At 42.9% G+C, this 16,905-nt stretch overlaps 1 protein-coding gene across 1 annotated transcript in view; it reads right to left on the bottom strand.

Annotated features, from left to right (window-relative positions):
• Window positions 1-14,389, bottom strand: part of SPAG6 (sperm associated antigen 6) — a gene marked incomplete at both ends in the record, with an annotated part of 34,825 nt that extends 20,436 nt beyond the window's left edge. The window contains 3 exons of the mRNA XM_080339843.1: window positions 2,964-3,130; window positions 14,187-14,282; window positions 14,365-14,389. Of these exons, the coding sequence (XP_080195969.1) occupies window positions 2,964-3,130; window positions 14,187-14,282; window positions 14,365-14,389 (288 nt within the window). The remainder of the gene's footprint in view (window positions 1-2,963; window positions 3,131-14,186; window positions 14,283-14,364) is intronic.
• Window positions 14,390-16,905: the final 2,516 nt, after the last annotated feature.

The following is a 16,905-nucleotide window of genomic DNA, read 5'->3' as shown; positions in this document are numbered from 1 at the left end:
CTATTCCTGCTTGTGTCCAGAAACAGCTCCCTTTCTACAGGACTAAGCACCTTGGCAGCTCTATCGTAAGTTCAAACAAAATTGAAGCACTTGTCTCAGTTCTACCCATTTCCCTCAGTGCTGGACCCAACACATGTTTTGAGCATATATATAACATATGGTGCTGCACACATCATGGGCTTCCATGTAAACTGTAGCAGTGGTTGTAGTTTCTTCTAAAAGAATAGTTAAAGTCTTCCCCCAAAAAGTCACATTTTGGTCTGCTCCTGCAGTTTCATAAATATGATTGGGATGTGTAAGCTAAAGATTAAACTTCTTCCCCTATCTTACAGTTTCAGAATCCAGAGCCCAGTTAAAGGACTCCAGACAGAGACAACTGTGCTGGGAGAAAGCCAGTTTCCCTCCTTCATGAAGCCACTGTGCAGCAATGGGTGCAAGATTCAATGAGACACCAGTAATCTACTGCTACATCCATGTGCCTGGAGTATGTTCTCCAGCCTGGCAGCTGACAGATCATCCCTAACTCCAGGTCTCATTCTCTATGTGGCAGCTGGCTTTAATTTCATTCCAAGATGCTTGATTCTCCCCTGCCATGCACAGAGGGCCTAGGCGTTTCACACTGACAGATTCCTACTGTCAAGGTACCCAAAACTTCAACAATACAAAGCCCACATCCCTTTTGGATCAAGTCCAAAGAAACAAAAAACGATGTGAGTGCTTTTGTGCATCCTGTAAGGTGCCCAAACACCTTCAAAAGTCTGCTCTAAAACACCACAGTATGGCAACAGAGAAATAGCTCTAAAACACCACAGTACTGCAACAGAGAAATATCTGCAATGGTTCCACAGGAAGTAAAACGGACCCAGGCCCATTCTGTGGCCCTGAAGGACAGTGACCCAGCATGCCATGCCCATCCTCTTCCCTCAAAGCACCATGGCCTCATCTACACTACTGGAAACTGTCCCTGCCTCGCACTAACCCCTAACCATGTCCAGGCATTGACAAGTAGTTTGACGGTTGGCATTGGCTAAAACCACATCAGAGAGCATGTTAATCATTAAAGAGCACAGTCACCTTCCAGCGCTCAAACACCCTGACCTTCCTTAGTTTACCAGTACTGATATAATTCCTTAATGTCAAAAAATCTAGTCTTCTAAGTTAAGGCCTACAAGCAGGTACATTAAACATAATTTACGAGCAAAGCATTAAACATCATTTAGGGGGAATAGAAGGGAAACAGTACAGACAAATGGTCAAAACCCCAGTTAATGCAAGTTACTGTAAGTTTTGCTGGACTCAATGGAGCTATAGTTGTTTACACCAATATACAGCTGTGCAAATATGTTATTTCTGTTAAGCAATTATGCTCCTGGCAAAGAAAAACATTTCTTTGTTTCTATTATTCAAAACATATTTATTTACAAACAACCCATATTCACAGGCACAGTCAGAACACACTGTAAAACTGTATTTTCTTTAAGCTTAATTGACAAAACATTTATCTGGGATGTGACCCTGTAACTGTACTCCATAAATCAGCAGAATCAGTATTTATTGTATGCTCAAAGAATCTCCTCCTTAAATATAAATGTTGATACACGAACAGTGAGTGGAATGAAAACTTATTTGGGTTGGTTTAGGTTTGGTTTTTGGGGGTTTTTTGCCTATGGGAAGTAACAAACTGCATGCATTGCTAAACTCTGCATGAACTGGATAATGAGTTTCCTTCACTTGCCCTCACTCATCAAGGCATAGTAGGCTTTCCATGACCTCACACTAATCTTGCTGCTGCCCCAAGTGATTCTGAATTACAGCCATCTCGATGTAACGACAGCAGGGCAGTAATGTGGAAGAGATAAATCAGGGTACTCAAGCTAATTTAGTGAGGGCTTTGAGTTGTAGCAAGGGGGTGGTTTCCAACTCAAAAATAGAGGATAAAGAGTTTTGCTCCCCTTCTTCCCTTAAAAATAGAAATAAAATAACCAAAAGGGTTATAAATTTGTCTAACTTTCCATACCATGCCAGTATTTCGACATCAAGGTTTTTCTTTGGCTTTTTTTTTTAAGATTAATTATATAGGCAATAACCAGATACACACAAAAAAAATCTGCAGTGAGTACTTACATTCACATTTTCCTCAAAAGACTGAAAATGAAAATATATGGTTTTCCAAATTATATTTCCATTGAAATCCTACTTCTCCTAAATCTAATAAATCAAAACTGCAATCTAAGTATGGCTGTGATATCAATGCACTTAACTCTCCATTGTCTCTTTTTTTCCAGTTACTGGGAACCTTATTTGAAAGTATTTCTGTTAATCTAGGTTAAGATCACCAGAAAAATCAAAGCTGGAATATATGCAAAACCTGAAGAAAAATGGTAAGAACAGAGAAAAAGAGATCGACAGATTCACTTGCATTGAATTATGACAATAATTTTGTGGGGTTTTTTTACAATTATGAAGATTAAAACCTTTCAGTGTATTTCCCTGTGTCAGTGGTTTGATATTTCTCATGCTACAGATTTCCAAAAAGCTATGTTTGGAGATATTAAATATTCCAATATAGAAGTTCCATTTTTGTATATGTATTTTACAAGTGTTTAGTATTATCAACAAACCCTAGTCAATTATCACAACAGCTTTCAAACTGTCTCATTTCTAAAGATGGACCTTTTATAAAGGATCACTCAGCATTTCAAAAATATAGCAGCACCACAAATAGATTTTTTTTAATAGTGTACTACAAGATAAGATGATATTTTGAAGTCAAACTTATTTAAAGTCAAACTTAGGCACACAGTACAAATGAATCTCTCAGGAGTTCAAACATATTGTCTCTGACTTCACAGCACATTTGTTGGCATATTAGAATAACAGCAGACAGATGAAACAAAGACTTCCTTTCCCCCATGCAATAGTTAAAAAATAAATGATTACTTAAGAAAACAATGATGCCTTACATTCTGCTCAGACAATGAACACACGAGCTGGGGAAGAATGTCTCCCTTCACGACTGCCTCTGCCAGGTCATCATTATAATTGGCAAGTCTCCCAAGAGCCAAAGCAGCAGTCTGTTGAATAGTTGGGACAACATCCAGCAAAAGAGGTCTCAGCAAAGACATGACACCTGAGTTACACGAGGAACAGAAAAGCCCATTTGGTTAGCAGAAGTTTTTCTAAGCATTTGCCTCAATTCATAAAAATGTATTAAATTACTCTTCCGGGTAATAAGAACTTGTAGGAAATCCAGGTGTTCCACTGAAATGAAGTTGGCACTTGGACAGCACTGCTGATGCTTAGCAGTGTTTCTGCCCATTTTTCACATGTACAAAACACTTCTGAAATATAAAAAAAAAAAAGTTATATATAGAAATAACCTCTATTCAAACATCTATAAAAATATATGTGTTAAAGTATACACAAGAAAATAAGGTGTATTCAAATATAAAATGCATGTGTTAAAGTACACACAGGAAACTCCATCTGGAGGTCCTGCTGAGCCGACATTGGCATGTCACTCATTCAGTACAGCAGCAGAACCTCTACGTTGAATTACACCAAATTACATTTCATCTATTATAAGCAATGATTGATTTGAGGACCAATAATCATAATATATAATACTGCGGACAGAAGAGTTGATGATTTTCTTATCACGCTATCATATATTATGGGTTTTCACTGATGAGTTTACAGCATATCAGTTAAACATGAAAGAACATGAAAGTCCATTCTCTAGGGTGGTCTTATAAGATATACTTGAAATTAGGTGAAGAAAGCAGCTGTGACATGAACCATTAACAGTTACTGCCTAAGAAAGGCCCTACAGTGATAAATATCTGGCTAAAAATAGGAGATGGGAGGAGTAAACTTTCCATTCTTGCAATAGGAGGGAGGAGGTCACAGTGCAGTTCTTCAGGCCTCCACGCTAGGACATGGGTCATTCACTATTGATCTGTGTTCTGGAACAGGGCATGAACAGCAAGGTGAGACTTTGCTGGGGACTCAAGACTTATTCAAGGTGGCTCAAAGCAGGGAAACTGTAAGGAACTAGAGACAGAATGACAGAGTAACAAGATTGCAAGAGAAAGCGAACACACACGGCGAAGCCAATCCCTGCTTTAAATACACAGTGATGGACCCCAAATAGATCCTATCACTCAGGAGAAAGATCTCTATGATAGAATAGACAGTTTCACGGAGATACCAGCTCACTGCTCAGTGGCAGAAAAGAAATTTCACCCACAGAAGTATACAGAGTGCTCAGGATTATTTGCAAAGGAACTAAGGCCAAAGCAGAAACCATGACTATGCTATTGTATAAATCTATCCTGCATTTAATACCCTCCCCCAGAATAGAACTGGCAAAGATTCAGTAAACGGCAACAAAGACGATCAAGACCATTCTGTATGTGGAAGCTCTTCCTACAGTTAAACCAAGATTCAACAGGGATATAAATAAGATCCACATGGTTACAATAAAAAATATTATTTGCAAGGTCTGAGAAAGGAAAATTACTTGTATTGCGATTCTTCAGAAGTGCTGCCCCTGTACCAGGGACCTCATTAATTAATACTTCTGAGCTTTATACCTCAGCCAGAAAGCAATGCTCTCTGAAGATGCAAAAGTGCTACAATAGAACATCAAATACTCACAGCTACATTCAGATGTCTCTGTATCAGCTGTCTCAGCTCTTTCTGCTACATTTTTTGGCTAACAAAGATGGAGATTTAGCTGAGTGAGTGTGGAAGAAAGCAAGACTTCCCTTCCCTAAGGCTTGTGTGGTTAGAAGCACTGACCAAAGGTCTTTTGGTGTGACAGTCCCACAAGTAGGATCAGTACCTAATGGCAGATGACACCCAGGTGCTGAACAGGCACATCATAACAAGGAAAAGCTGAGGGCCTTAGAGGAAAAAATAGTCCAAAGGGATGCAGGCTGTAACAAGTTACACTCATAGCACACTTCTGTACAGAAGGGGCACTATGAAAGGAAAAAAACTTGAGCAGCAGTATATTTCTCACAGACAACATTGCTGTTAAATGAAAACGAAATTTCTCCCAGTAAGACGAGAATAGCCTAATAATCTATAGATGGCTCCGAAAGAGTGTGTGAGAGGGTAAAACTAACCATGGAGGCCATGCTAATCACTAATGAATTTGTTCTGGGAAGGTCAATACTCCAGACAGAAGCTGCGTTGCCGTGATAGGTACGGCCTCCTAGGATGTTCACAGGTCGCAGGGGGCAATGTAGTGAAAGAAGAAAAGTGAAATGAAATTGTGATGTCTGAATAGCACTACAGAAGCACCAAAAATGGCTCTGTAACATGCATTAATTGAACATGTACATGTAGAACCTATGGAAATAGGTCTGTAGTATAACTGAGGCCTGCTTGCACTTCTATGGAAGCCACTGGGAGCTGAAAGAGGCCTCCTGTGTACCGACAGAGAAAAGCTAGATCCTCCAGTATTGTAAGATCAATGTGAACTCCTTTAGCACTTTGCAGAAATCACTACTTCAGAATATGGTCATCATTTTGACATCTTCTCACAAACTCTCCCAAATAGCAGGTATGGTCTCATTAGCAAGTTACACTTCATATCAAAATGCACTAAGTACTTCATATGACGAATTAAAAGTAAAAATAAACAAACATGTGAGTTGGTGCCAACCCCGTATATCATCTATAGCGAGCAATCTTCTAGCAAGTCACCTGGAGCCTCTATGGCAGAGCATTTTCTTGTCCTTCCCTCTAACATCAGCTGCATGGTCAAACAGCTGCTGAAATTCCTAAGGGGATCTCATGCTCTTCTGACTCATTACACTAAAGATATTTCAGTAAAGTGGGAATAGTTAGAAGTAGTAGACTTGTATTTAGTGGACTGATACTACATTTGAGCCCTTGAGTTAAGATAATATGTAAACAAGATTATTTAATAAAGAAAAACAAGAAATAATAATAATAATAACAACAGGCATTTTATTGATCTAAAAGATACTGTTAGAAGTGGTTGGGAGAAAAAAAAGGAGCATCTCTGTGTGCAGTGTCCTGACCCTAGAAAAGCATAGAGCCTAATGGGTGGGACATTCAATCAGGATGTGGCAGACAATCTAATTCTGGTGATGGTCTCAAAATCCAGTGAAATTTAAACAGCCTAGAGTCACTTTAGCCAGGAGAAGCCCATGAGCTAGATCCAGACCACGTGACACATTTCTGGCCTGCATGACCTACCCAGACACTGAAAAATGTAAAACCACATTTAAGAAAGTTTACCTATATATATGTTTTGAGCTGTCCCAAATATGAGATTTATCTAATTTCTGTTTTCAAGATTAGCTGATACAGATTTCACTTTTAATATAAGCTAAAAAGCCTTGAGCCTGAAAATGCTTCCAAGCAGCATGCCGCCCCATGACCAATACCTTATTCCTTTCTTTGTATTATAAACCATGTAAAGTTTAGTGAGGACATTTAAGCGTCAGCACAAAGCATTCTACTGCAAATTATTTTAGCTGATGAAACTGAAGGTAAGGAAAGAGATTAAAAGTGAGAGTTACTGTTTGAAGACACAAGATGCTAAAACACATTGGGAAAAAAAAAAAACAGTGAATTGATGGAAAAGGTTTAAAAATATAGAAACTGTGCTGATCCTTAAGGTAAATATATTTTCTCAAAGTCACGTCTACTAGTGAGAAAAGGCAGTGAACAAATAATTATCATTACAAGAGCTTTGGTGGAACAAGAAAAAGAAAAATCAATTCCTGTTGCTGTACAAGCCTTATATTGACATCAAATTAACTGAGAATTGAGAGAAGTATATAGGCCTAGATTATGCCTGTGCATTGGACATAATTAAAAGCTTCTACCTCTGCTTTCCACCTTCTCTAAAACCAGTTTCTTTCTCTGCATCGAAATACTATCCATCATCTCTGACTCCACTGCAAGACCAACTGCTTGAGGAGTTTTGATAATTGTCATGATATTTACATCTTCACCAAACTGTTTCTCTCTTTAGAGCACTTAGAAAAAATAAACAATTCTGAGAGTGTGAAAACAGCCATATAGAGATTATACGGTCTTCACTAAAACATCTATAGGAAAACCAAGATGACTGCATTTACTTTTGAAGATAGTTCTGGAAAAGATAGATGTGCCTGACACAGGAGGAAGCTTTCGTGTCCAACCCAGCTCCTTCTCCTAGAGATAGCTGTATTTGGTGAGATCCTCTATTTGATCTCTTCACTTTTTTTGACTGTCCTGTCTACAGCAAAGTCTACCTCTCTTCTCCAACAAGATTCAAGCCAGGATTCCTATCAGCATTTTGAATTACATTCAAATTTTTTTAACACTGCCTTAAGGTAGGAAAATAGGTAAGAACCTTCCAACAACCTCCTTTTATTACACTTCTACAGTTCCATCAAGTGAATGAGGCCATACAGAGCAGGGAGTAGCAGTGTCTTGCTGCCGAAAACTTTAGGAGAACTCTTTGGTCTTCTTCTAAAAAAAGCCTGTTCTAACAGAAGTAGGAAATTCATTAACTTCAATTCAAAGGCAGCAACTCAGAAAGTAAACTACAAAATAAGGCATTTAGACCATTTGACTAGATTTGTTTTGGAAGAGTTCCCACTGGCGACTCAAACAGGGTAGCAAAGAATTACTGCCAAATATTCTCTCTTGCATCACAGAACCTTGACTGACCCTGGGCAAGGAACGATTTCCCTTTCTATCCTCGGTTTCCCACTCAGATTTGTTTCAAAGAATGACACACTTCAGAAGCTGAATCACTCTTACACACTTCTCAAGTGGAGCTGTTGTGCACAGGCCTGATGCACTTTCCTTTAGCAAGCAAGTGCTGGCTGATGCCTATCTGGGGAAAACAACACAAACACACACACACACACACCAAAAACAAAACAAACAAACAAAAACCAAAAAAAAAACAAACAAAAAAAAAACCCAAAAAAAAATAAACACCACACTCAGGGCAGCAGCAAGTTCCAAGTTTCTTCATTCCAAGTTTCTGCAGTCAGACAATCACTATTCTGAAGACAGCAATCTTCATTTGGTCATTTTGATTTATTAGGGAAAATCAGCTGGAAGTCAGGCCAAATTCCTCTACCCTCCTTCCAGCCCCACCAAACCCTTGTCAAACTTGAATAGCCACATGTCAGAGAAACATCACTCTGTGTTTCAAATTCTCTCCATTTCTGTACCTGAAGGTGACTACTCCTACCCTATCCTCCTTCCTTAAAACCAAAATTTATTACAGTTTTAAAATGTAAATGTGGAAAAACGTCATTCTACGCTAGTGTTGTCTCTGGACACACTCTTATCTTGAAGATGCTGCTCTTCTAATTTATGCTTTGGATCAAATATAACATTGTCTTCTCATTTTTGTGTGCTACCTGTTACACTAAGAACATTCACCCAGCTAATATTAGCACTCAAATATTCATCATATCACCTTGATTATCAGAGCTCCTGATGTCAAATTCAGGTGATATAAGAAGGAAATCAAATGGAAATTTATTTCTGCCTCACCCCAGCTCCTTATCTTCAACTAGCCTTTCCTAGAAGCAGCATAGCAGTGAGTTTTAAGTGAGACACTTAGAACAAATTTCCCAGAAGAATAGTGAGAGAGCAAACTTTCCCACTCACTTGTCTTGATTCATCCTCTTCCAGACATGACACGGTAAACACGTCTTAAGCACATACCCTTCAAGTGTGAATCAGCCCAAGAAAGGACTCTTCTTTGTGACAGTTCCATGCATGAGACAACCACAATCCTTCCAATATCAAAGGAAACATTAAATACAGTTTGGTAACAGAGACTCTGGGTAATCAAGTAATTCGTACAGCAATTACCAGATGGTGTGGGACATAATACAGATTCAGTTTGACAGCTGGGCTGGAGATTTCTGAAGGATCGAGGAGAAGTACATTTCTCCTCCTTAAAAGCTGATCTCACTGATAATTTTCCAGACCCTGTTTCTGCACTAATGGAGCAGAACTAATCCTGTTCCAAGAGGACTGAGTTTCTGAAAATGCCTCTCACAGTGGCCACCACTCAGTCCTCCACAGACACACAAAAAAAACAAGGTAGTCCCAAGGAGCTGCTTCTTTTTAATGGCCACTCACTAAGATGAGACAGAAGTTCCCAACAAATTCTGGCTTTGAAATTTCTATTTGCAAATCATCTCCAAACAGGCCAGGAGGCTGAGGAAGAATCCTGCAGCAGCTGAACTTTCCGTTGATTTGAGTTACAGAAAAAGACAGTCCTCCAGCTTCAGCTGCATTTACTTTCTCCTCTCATCTCTCTGATACCTTCCTTAATACACAGCCTCCTCCTTCCCTTCCTCAAGCACCACTACATCATCGAGCCTCAGGGAAAGCTACTCTCCTCACTTGATCTACTACAACTCCAAAAATAACCTTTTGCCTTTCATGCCACTTTGCATACTTCTCTCCCACTTAGCAAAGCATTTAACTAAAAATAAAGTTATTTTTTTAAAAAATCCTGCACAAGACAGGATGCATAGACTCAAATGTTGAAACCAGCTACACAGGGGAACTGGAGTCTGTCCATGCATATCCACTTGCAAGATACAGATATGGCAAGAAAACAGATGACTTAACGGAGCAGCTCTTTTTCTGCACAGCTGACTCAATAGCCTTCCTCTCTACACAGCCTACGCACCCAGGAGGCTTTCTACAAAGCACTGCACTATCAGAGAACATTCTTTAATATTATTTAAAATCTCGAACTACATCCTGAAATGCCTTTCCAGAGTCTGATCCTCCTAACACAGGGCCAAGCATCCAACTGTTGCATTTAAAATAGGTACATTTAAAATGTGTACACTAGAAAGTGAAGTTGAGAAGAGCACAACCATAAAGCCTCAGTGCAACTGGATGAGTGAATTTCTCAAAAATAAAGATTCCTAAAACCACTCTAAAGAGCTGGAAATACCACCTTTAAAACCTATCACAAGCGAAATAGCTCTGGATCCAGGAGAGAACTAATGCCCATGACATCATCCTTTACCTGCATAAAAACAGACCATGCAGTAGGGGAAAATCTGCCGTGCCACCAGTGGTTGTGACAGAGCCCTGGTTTGATGCAGGCAAGCCCTGACCCCAAGCTACAGCCTCTTGCCAACACAGCTTGTGAGGAACGGAAACAGGAGCAGATGCCCAGAGGTAAAAGAGGAAGAGAGGACTCTATCCTGGAGTACAGTTTGTATGCTGGAGTGTAAGGCCTCAGAAGCAGCTTGATACCAGGCAGAATGGAAAGGAGACCTGGGCTCAGGGTTGTGGGCTGATGGAGTGAGAGGACAGTTGGAAGAGATTCACTGGGAAAGGGTCTTCCTTTACACCAACATTTTAGAACTTGGCTCCTGGAACCCTGTGTACTGGCCAGCAAGTAGGTAAAGCACAGCAACAGAAGTTGAAGGTACCTGCCTGAGATGACTTCCACAGCCATTATGCTTAAGAATGTGAACAGCCCCAAGAAGGAAGTTAAAGACCTGATCTTGTAATATCTTTGAAGTCAAAGGCTAAGTTGCTAAACTGTTTCTTAATCTATATTATATCCTTAAATAACTTACAAATTAAAAGCATCAATCCCATCGCAAGCTCTAATGCCAAATAAATAAAAAATTAATTCATGCTATGAAGGAATACAAAAATGGATACCCAGAAGCAATTCAAGTATAATTTTGATACATTTATTAATGCTGAATTGTAAATGTCTCTTTAAAAAAAAAAAATCAAAACAAAACACTATTTCAAATGGACTAGTTATTTACAGACTGCTGCACTTCACAAGGCAGACAAAGAAAGAAAAATTAGGCCCTCAGTAACTACCACTCTTTGAAACATTGTAGAAGACAGAAAGCTGCCTAAATCTCAGTGCAAGAAAGGCAGCTTGAATTCATATGACATTACAGATGAAAACAGTCTATTTCTAGGGTTTTAAGTTTGGGAAGAACGAGGGGTCTGAAGCTCAATAATGCACTCCAGTACCAAATTTCGTGAGCTGTGCCCGTCAAATGAATAGGTTTATATTAAAGAATATGTTTTAAAACTTTACTATCAAAGTAGCTTCTCCCATTAGTCAACAGTCCTCCAGAAATGAGATTTGACAAATTAATTGTCTGTCATTGTTCCACATATATGTATTTACTAAACTGAAAAAGTTTAAGACTTTTGGAGATTTTTCTTTTTCCAAGTATCAATTAATTAAACATTAGAAGGACAAATCCTGCAATTATTATTCAACCTTATCAAAGCCAACCTCGGAGTTGGAAAATACCCAGGAATGAGTTCTGACAAAGGAATTTCTCTGATCATTCCTTGCACTTCCCCGCCACTCGAAAGCTGCTGAGCTCCCAGGTACTAACTCCCCAGGACATTCCTGGCCACAACAGAGCCAGTGCCATGTAAATGTGTCAAAGTCCAGGGTGTGATTTCAGTCCCCTGGTTACAACCACTTTTGGGATTTCTGCTCAGTGGGAAAGGCAGCTCCAGAGCTTGATGAGATACAGAAGCCTCAGGAAAGAGATGCCCTGGGAAATGGTGGGTTTCTTGTTGGCCCTCTCTGACCTCCTCTCCAGCTTGCCAGTTCACACCAGTTTTCTTTACAGGTCATACGTGCATCAGAGTCTCCACAATAAGAGTACCCTGGGGTTTCTCAACAGCCAAGCCAGCTTCAGGAACTTCCAGCTCTGATCCCGGCTGCTTTCTGCCCTCCATGCTGCAGTCTGCTGCTGCTTGAACCTGGTTTAATACCGCAGGAGCAGGCCTTCTAGTGTAATTAAGAATTAATTTTTAAACACACTTCCATCTTCCAGGATGTTACTGAGGTGCCCAAAGACACCTCCACAAAGAACAAGGTCTCAAGTTAGTATTTATTTTCCTTATAAGATACTAAGTATTTTTCAAAAGTGCTTCTAAAAATGTGACTCCTTGAGCACTGATCTTTCACTGCTGTCAGTCTGAATTTTGGATATACCAGGAATATAATGCAAGAGTACACCACAGTAAATGTTAAGGGCTCAGTTTTGTTCAAATTCAGGCACTGTAATCTTGCCTTGTGCTTCAGCCAGAAGAAGACTAAACCCTGACAACCTTTGAGATCCAACCAAAGAACCCTTCAAGGTGCCCCAACTCATAAACCTAATGGAAAATGACAGGAGGCAAAGACTTCCTGCATTCTCTTAAAACAGTGATCAACAAGAAATGAGTCCCCAGTCTTTCAAATATGGATTTATACAGACATGTAGACAGACATCTATCTTTTTCAACTCACTGCTCCAGAGCTCACTAGATCAAGACCGTAAGAGGTACACCAGTTATCTGCTAGACAGCTATTTCTCAAAATATTTGTATAAGTGTTTTTTAAAAGGACAAAATCACATTTTATTTGGGGGGAGGTTTTAAAAACCACTTAATCACATTTCATTAAGAGAAGGTTTTAAAACCTGCATCTAGCACATCCAGAAAGGGTCAAAACTAACAGCTACCATTTGAATTACAGAACTATGAATTAGTCTGAAAGGCACACACTGGGGAAGAAGGTAAAATATTTGTGAGCCTCAGCCATTCAAATAAATGGCAATAGGAAACACTATTTCTGCAGATATTCCTCTCTTTTTTAGCTTCCAAGAAATTAAAGCCTATGGAAAAGCAACTCAGTACCAGAATGAGCCAAGAAGGATGATAAGCTACACAAATGCACATTTCCACATAACTACCCCGGAGCATGATCCCTGTGAAGTTAACATTCAGGCCAATGCTGGCTGTGCAGTTTCAGGCCTCTGAACTGATTATTTCTTCTGCACAAGCAACAAATCAGTTCTGAGATAAACTAGTAAACTGTATTGCATCAAATAATTATTTTAAGAACAATAAATACAATGTAATTAAAGTTATCTTGCCACTCTCTTTGGATCTTTGTGAACAGCTAAAAACCAGAACTGCACAGGGACATAGAAGGACCTATAAATAAGACATAAATTATTTCCATGACCAAGATGTCTCTTTGGTAAATAGTGATCATTTGTATAAACCAAACCAGCGGCACTAACTCACTGAAAGATGATAAGGAAAAGGAAAAAAAAAAAAAAAAAAGCACAGCAAAGCAATCCAAAACGCCTGGTATCAGTGTGTCACTCCCAAAATTAAAGCAAGTATTTCTTTAACGAAAATTTAAGTGATAGGTTTTCAACAGAACCATTTCAATAGACAGTTGTAAATATAACACCCAAAAGTTGAAAGTATTTATGTGATTGGTTTTCTTTTTTGTTTGTTTGTTCCCATTCTATATATTAAAAACCCCAAAACAAAAACAACCAAACCAATACAAACAAACAAAAACTGACAGCTTATCTAGATTTGGGAAAACAAAAACAAGACAAACCAAAACATAATCAATTCATTTATAGCACTTTTTCAATCTGGCTTTCAAGTAATCGATTACTGAGCACTTCTTTTTCCTCTTTTCAGCTGAGGAACGCTGGACAAGGGGAGTGGATGTGCCAGATGTCAGCAGCACAACAGCTGGTAGAAGTGCTCCCACAGCTCCTGTTTCTAAAAATGCTCAATTTGGTTCATGACATCCCACAACAGCAATATAACAAAAGCAATTCCCTCCTAAGCTGAGCAAATCTGCTGGTAAAAAGCATTCAAGAATTCAGGAACAACTTGTAAAGCCAGTATAAAAATAGTTACTTCTAAAATAGGTTTTTCTTGGCAAGTCAGCACTGGCGTCAACGGGGATTCTGTTCTCTGTACTTTACATAAAGCTACATCGGAAGCACAAGGAAGCAAATGAAGAAGTTGGTTACACTGAGAAATTTTCCCCGAAATAAAAGTTATGAGGTCACAGCCAGAGACATCCACCTTCAGAACAAACACAGACAACCCCGCAGCTCGGCTCGGCTCCGCATGCACCTGACCCGCGCCACCGGGACCTGCCAAGCCCGCCCTCGCACCGCGGTGCCGGGGGACCAGCCCGAGTCCTACCGGGAAAATAAGCCCTTGGAAACTCAGCGCCCAGCCTGAAGGGGAGGGACGCGGCGCTGCCGGGCGTCAAGCGCAGCGGCGGGGCGCGGAAATCCCCGAGGCCGCGCACGGCCCGGCCCCGCCGCCCCTGGCGTGGCGGAAAGGCGGGGGGCTCGTACCTGCGCTTTGGAGGGTCTCGATGTTCTGCGGCCGGGCGGCGAGCTCGGCCACCGCCTGCACGAACTGCGTCCTGGCGCGCTGGTACTGCTCGAAAACTGCGGGAGGCAGCGCCGGGGCACCGGGTTAGCGGCCACCCCGCCGGCCCCGGCCCCGACCCCGGCCGCCGCCCCGGCCTACCTTGCAGAACTTGCCTCTGGCTCATGGCGGCGGCGCGGTAGCTGCGCACCCGCGCAGGGCCGCACTGTGTACTCGTCGCCCTGGCAACCAGGCGGAAGCCGCGCCGCGGGGGAGGCGGGGCCGCGCTAACGCCACCCGTGACGTCAGCGCGCCCGGCCGCCGCGGGGTGCTCCGCGGAGTGCCCGGGCCCGCTGCGCGCCGCTCCGGAGGGGATCGGCGGTGTGTGCCGGTGGGGCTGTGCGGGGACGGAGAGAGACACAGCCCGGGGGCTATGCCCGCCTGAAGGCATGTTGCACACTTGTGTTAAATGTATAGGTATATGTATAGGTACAGGTGTGGGTATAGGCACCTATAGAGATGCGCGGGGGCGTACGGACCGACAGGTCTGCGGAGAGAGGACTTGGCGCCTCTGTACCACATACATACCACAAATACATACACAGCGGCGTGCAGATGTATCAATGGGTATAAAGGAACGGGCAGTTCCATCAGAACGCACGCAGGCAGCTGTGTTCACTCAACTCCCTACGAGAGCTGCCGTCCTCCGGAGCGCCGGGGCAGGACGGCGGTGCCAGCGCCCGCGGGACGGTGCCGGGCCCAGCGCAGGGACTTGCCCGGGCCACAGAGGTGGCTCGTCCCCGCCGGCCGCCGCTGCTGTCCCCCTGTGTACCGCGCAGCGCGGCGCAGACTCGACCGCAGGGGCTGGCGCTGGGGTCGCGGGCGGCTGGGCCGGGACCTGCCGGCCTCCGCTGATATTTGGGAGTGCGACGGAGGCGCCTGGGCGGGCGAAGGGCACCCGTCTGCCCGCGCCGCCCCGCACAGGGAGTCACTTCTCAGGCCCTCGGGCCCGGGCAGGTGCTCCACGGGCCGCGCTGCGTTCGCCGCGGTCGGAGAGCTGCCTCGTCCCGCTCCGCTGCTGCACAGCTTGCCGAGGACCCGGTGAGCAGGGACAGGAAGCCCCGCCGTCCCGGCTGAGCCCCACGCATCGCTCGGCAGCTCTTGCGGGGTCCCCTTGTCCGGATCCTACTCCCCCTTCGCTTCCTGGGTGGGGAGAAATAAAAAGGAAGATAAACGAAAAATAAGGGCAGCCGCAGCACTCCCGGAGCTGTCCCCACAGGAACCTCATTCTTCGGGAAAGGAGGTCCTTTGATTTTAATTTTTTCCTTTTTTTCTTTTTCTTCACCGCCACCGCGATTCCTCCTCGGGGATCTATGCTATTTCCTTACACCGTCGCGCCGGCCCACTCCGGGTTTTTTAGCGCCACACGAGGGTTAAACTCGCTCCGCGCAGAACCGCGCAGCCCCTGCCCACCCACGGCCGCGGAGCGCTGCGGCTTGTCGGTGGAGTGGGCAGCGCGGTCGCCCACGGGCGACTCCGCGGGCTACAGCCACTCCCTCTGCCAGGAGCCACGCGGGTCGTGCCGCGGGACGGGGAGGCTTTGCTCACACCATGCAGCCGCGCAGAGTTGATGATGAACCCGAGCGCACCCACCCGCGCAGCGTCGGGAGCTGCCTGCACCGCTCGCGTGCCGGCGGCTGGGGGGCAGCTCCCGCTCTCTGCGTGCAGTGGAGAGCGCAGGAAGGGACACTGGGGGAACTACCCGGCAGCAGCCCTCGGCTTTGCCAAGCACAGATACTAGTTATTCCTCTGCCATGTAACAGTACTTTTTCTTAGTTTTTTTCAACAGCGTATCACTCTGGCAGGTAAACTGGTGAGTGCCTTCCACTTTTTGCATCCTGGTGTCTCCGGCTCTAAGGACTATTTACGAATAATTCTCTTCATAGCCGATTGCCAGCATGGTTGCATCTGTGAGTAAACACAGCGTTGGAGGTCTCTACAGCAACTAATGCGAACAGTGGGACTGCAAAATGAAAACAGGGTCATCAGGATTTGAATGTAAATGGATTCTACATTTCCTCCAGTATCTTTTGAGGGCGATTCCCAAGACGCTGGATATTTGCGAACGGAGTTGCTAGTTGGCTCTGCCATCGATCAGGCTGCTCCACGTGAAATTGAGATCCACAGCAGAAAATCGGAGTCTAATAATTCAATTTAAAAATGCCCCCTTCCGTAGCCACCCTCTGAGGCACAGTGGCTTCAGGATTTCATAGGCTGGTATTTTGTTCTGCAAAGCTCTAAATGTACAAAATCAGATGACTGACACTATAAAGTTTTGTCTCATACCTCTAAAGTTTAAAGGCTGAAGTTACTTCAGCCGCATTTTAAAAGTTTGAAAAAGTATAAGAAAGAAGTCTAATATTAATAAATCATCTCTGGGTTTGCTCGGCTGAAAAGAGGTGGGCTAATGTAAACAATATGATGGTCTAAAATGAGCCACGTATTTCCAGGAGTATTTAATGTGAAAAAAGTCTCTCTTTAAGCAAACAAACAAAACAGGCGATGTGTTGTTCTTTACAAATAAATGAGACAAATTAAATCAGATTGGTGAGAAGGTCGTTTGCCACAGAAAATATTTTGGGAAATTATCACCATGTGTACTTGAGAAGGGAACAGCTGTTAAACACATTTCTGTATACTTAT

The sequence above is a fragment of the Nesoenas mayeri genome (assembly GCF_963082525.1).
Source record: "Nesoenas mayeri genome assembly, chromosome: 2".
NCBI lineage: Eukaryota > Metazoa > Chordata > Aves > Columbiformes > Columbidae > Nesoenas > Nesoenas mayeri.
The sequence above is the reverse complement of the archived record's forward strand: the minus strand, read 5'-3'. Positions and strand labels throughout refer to the sequence as shown.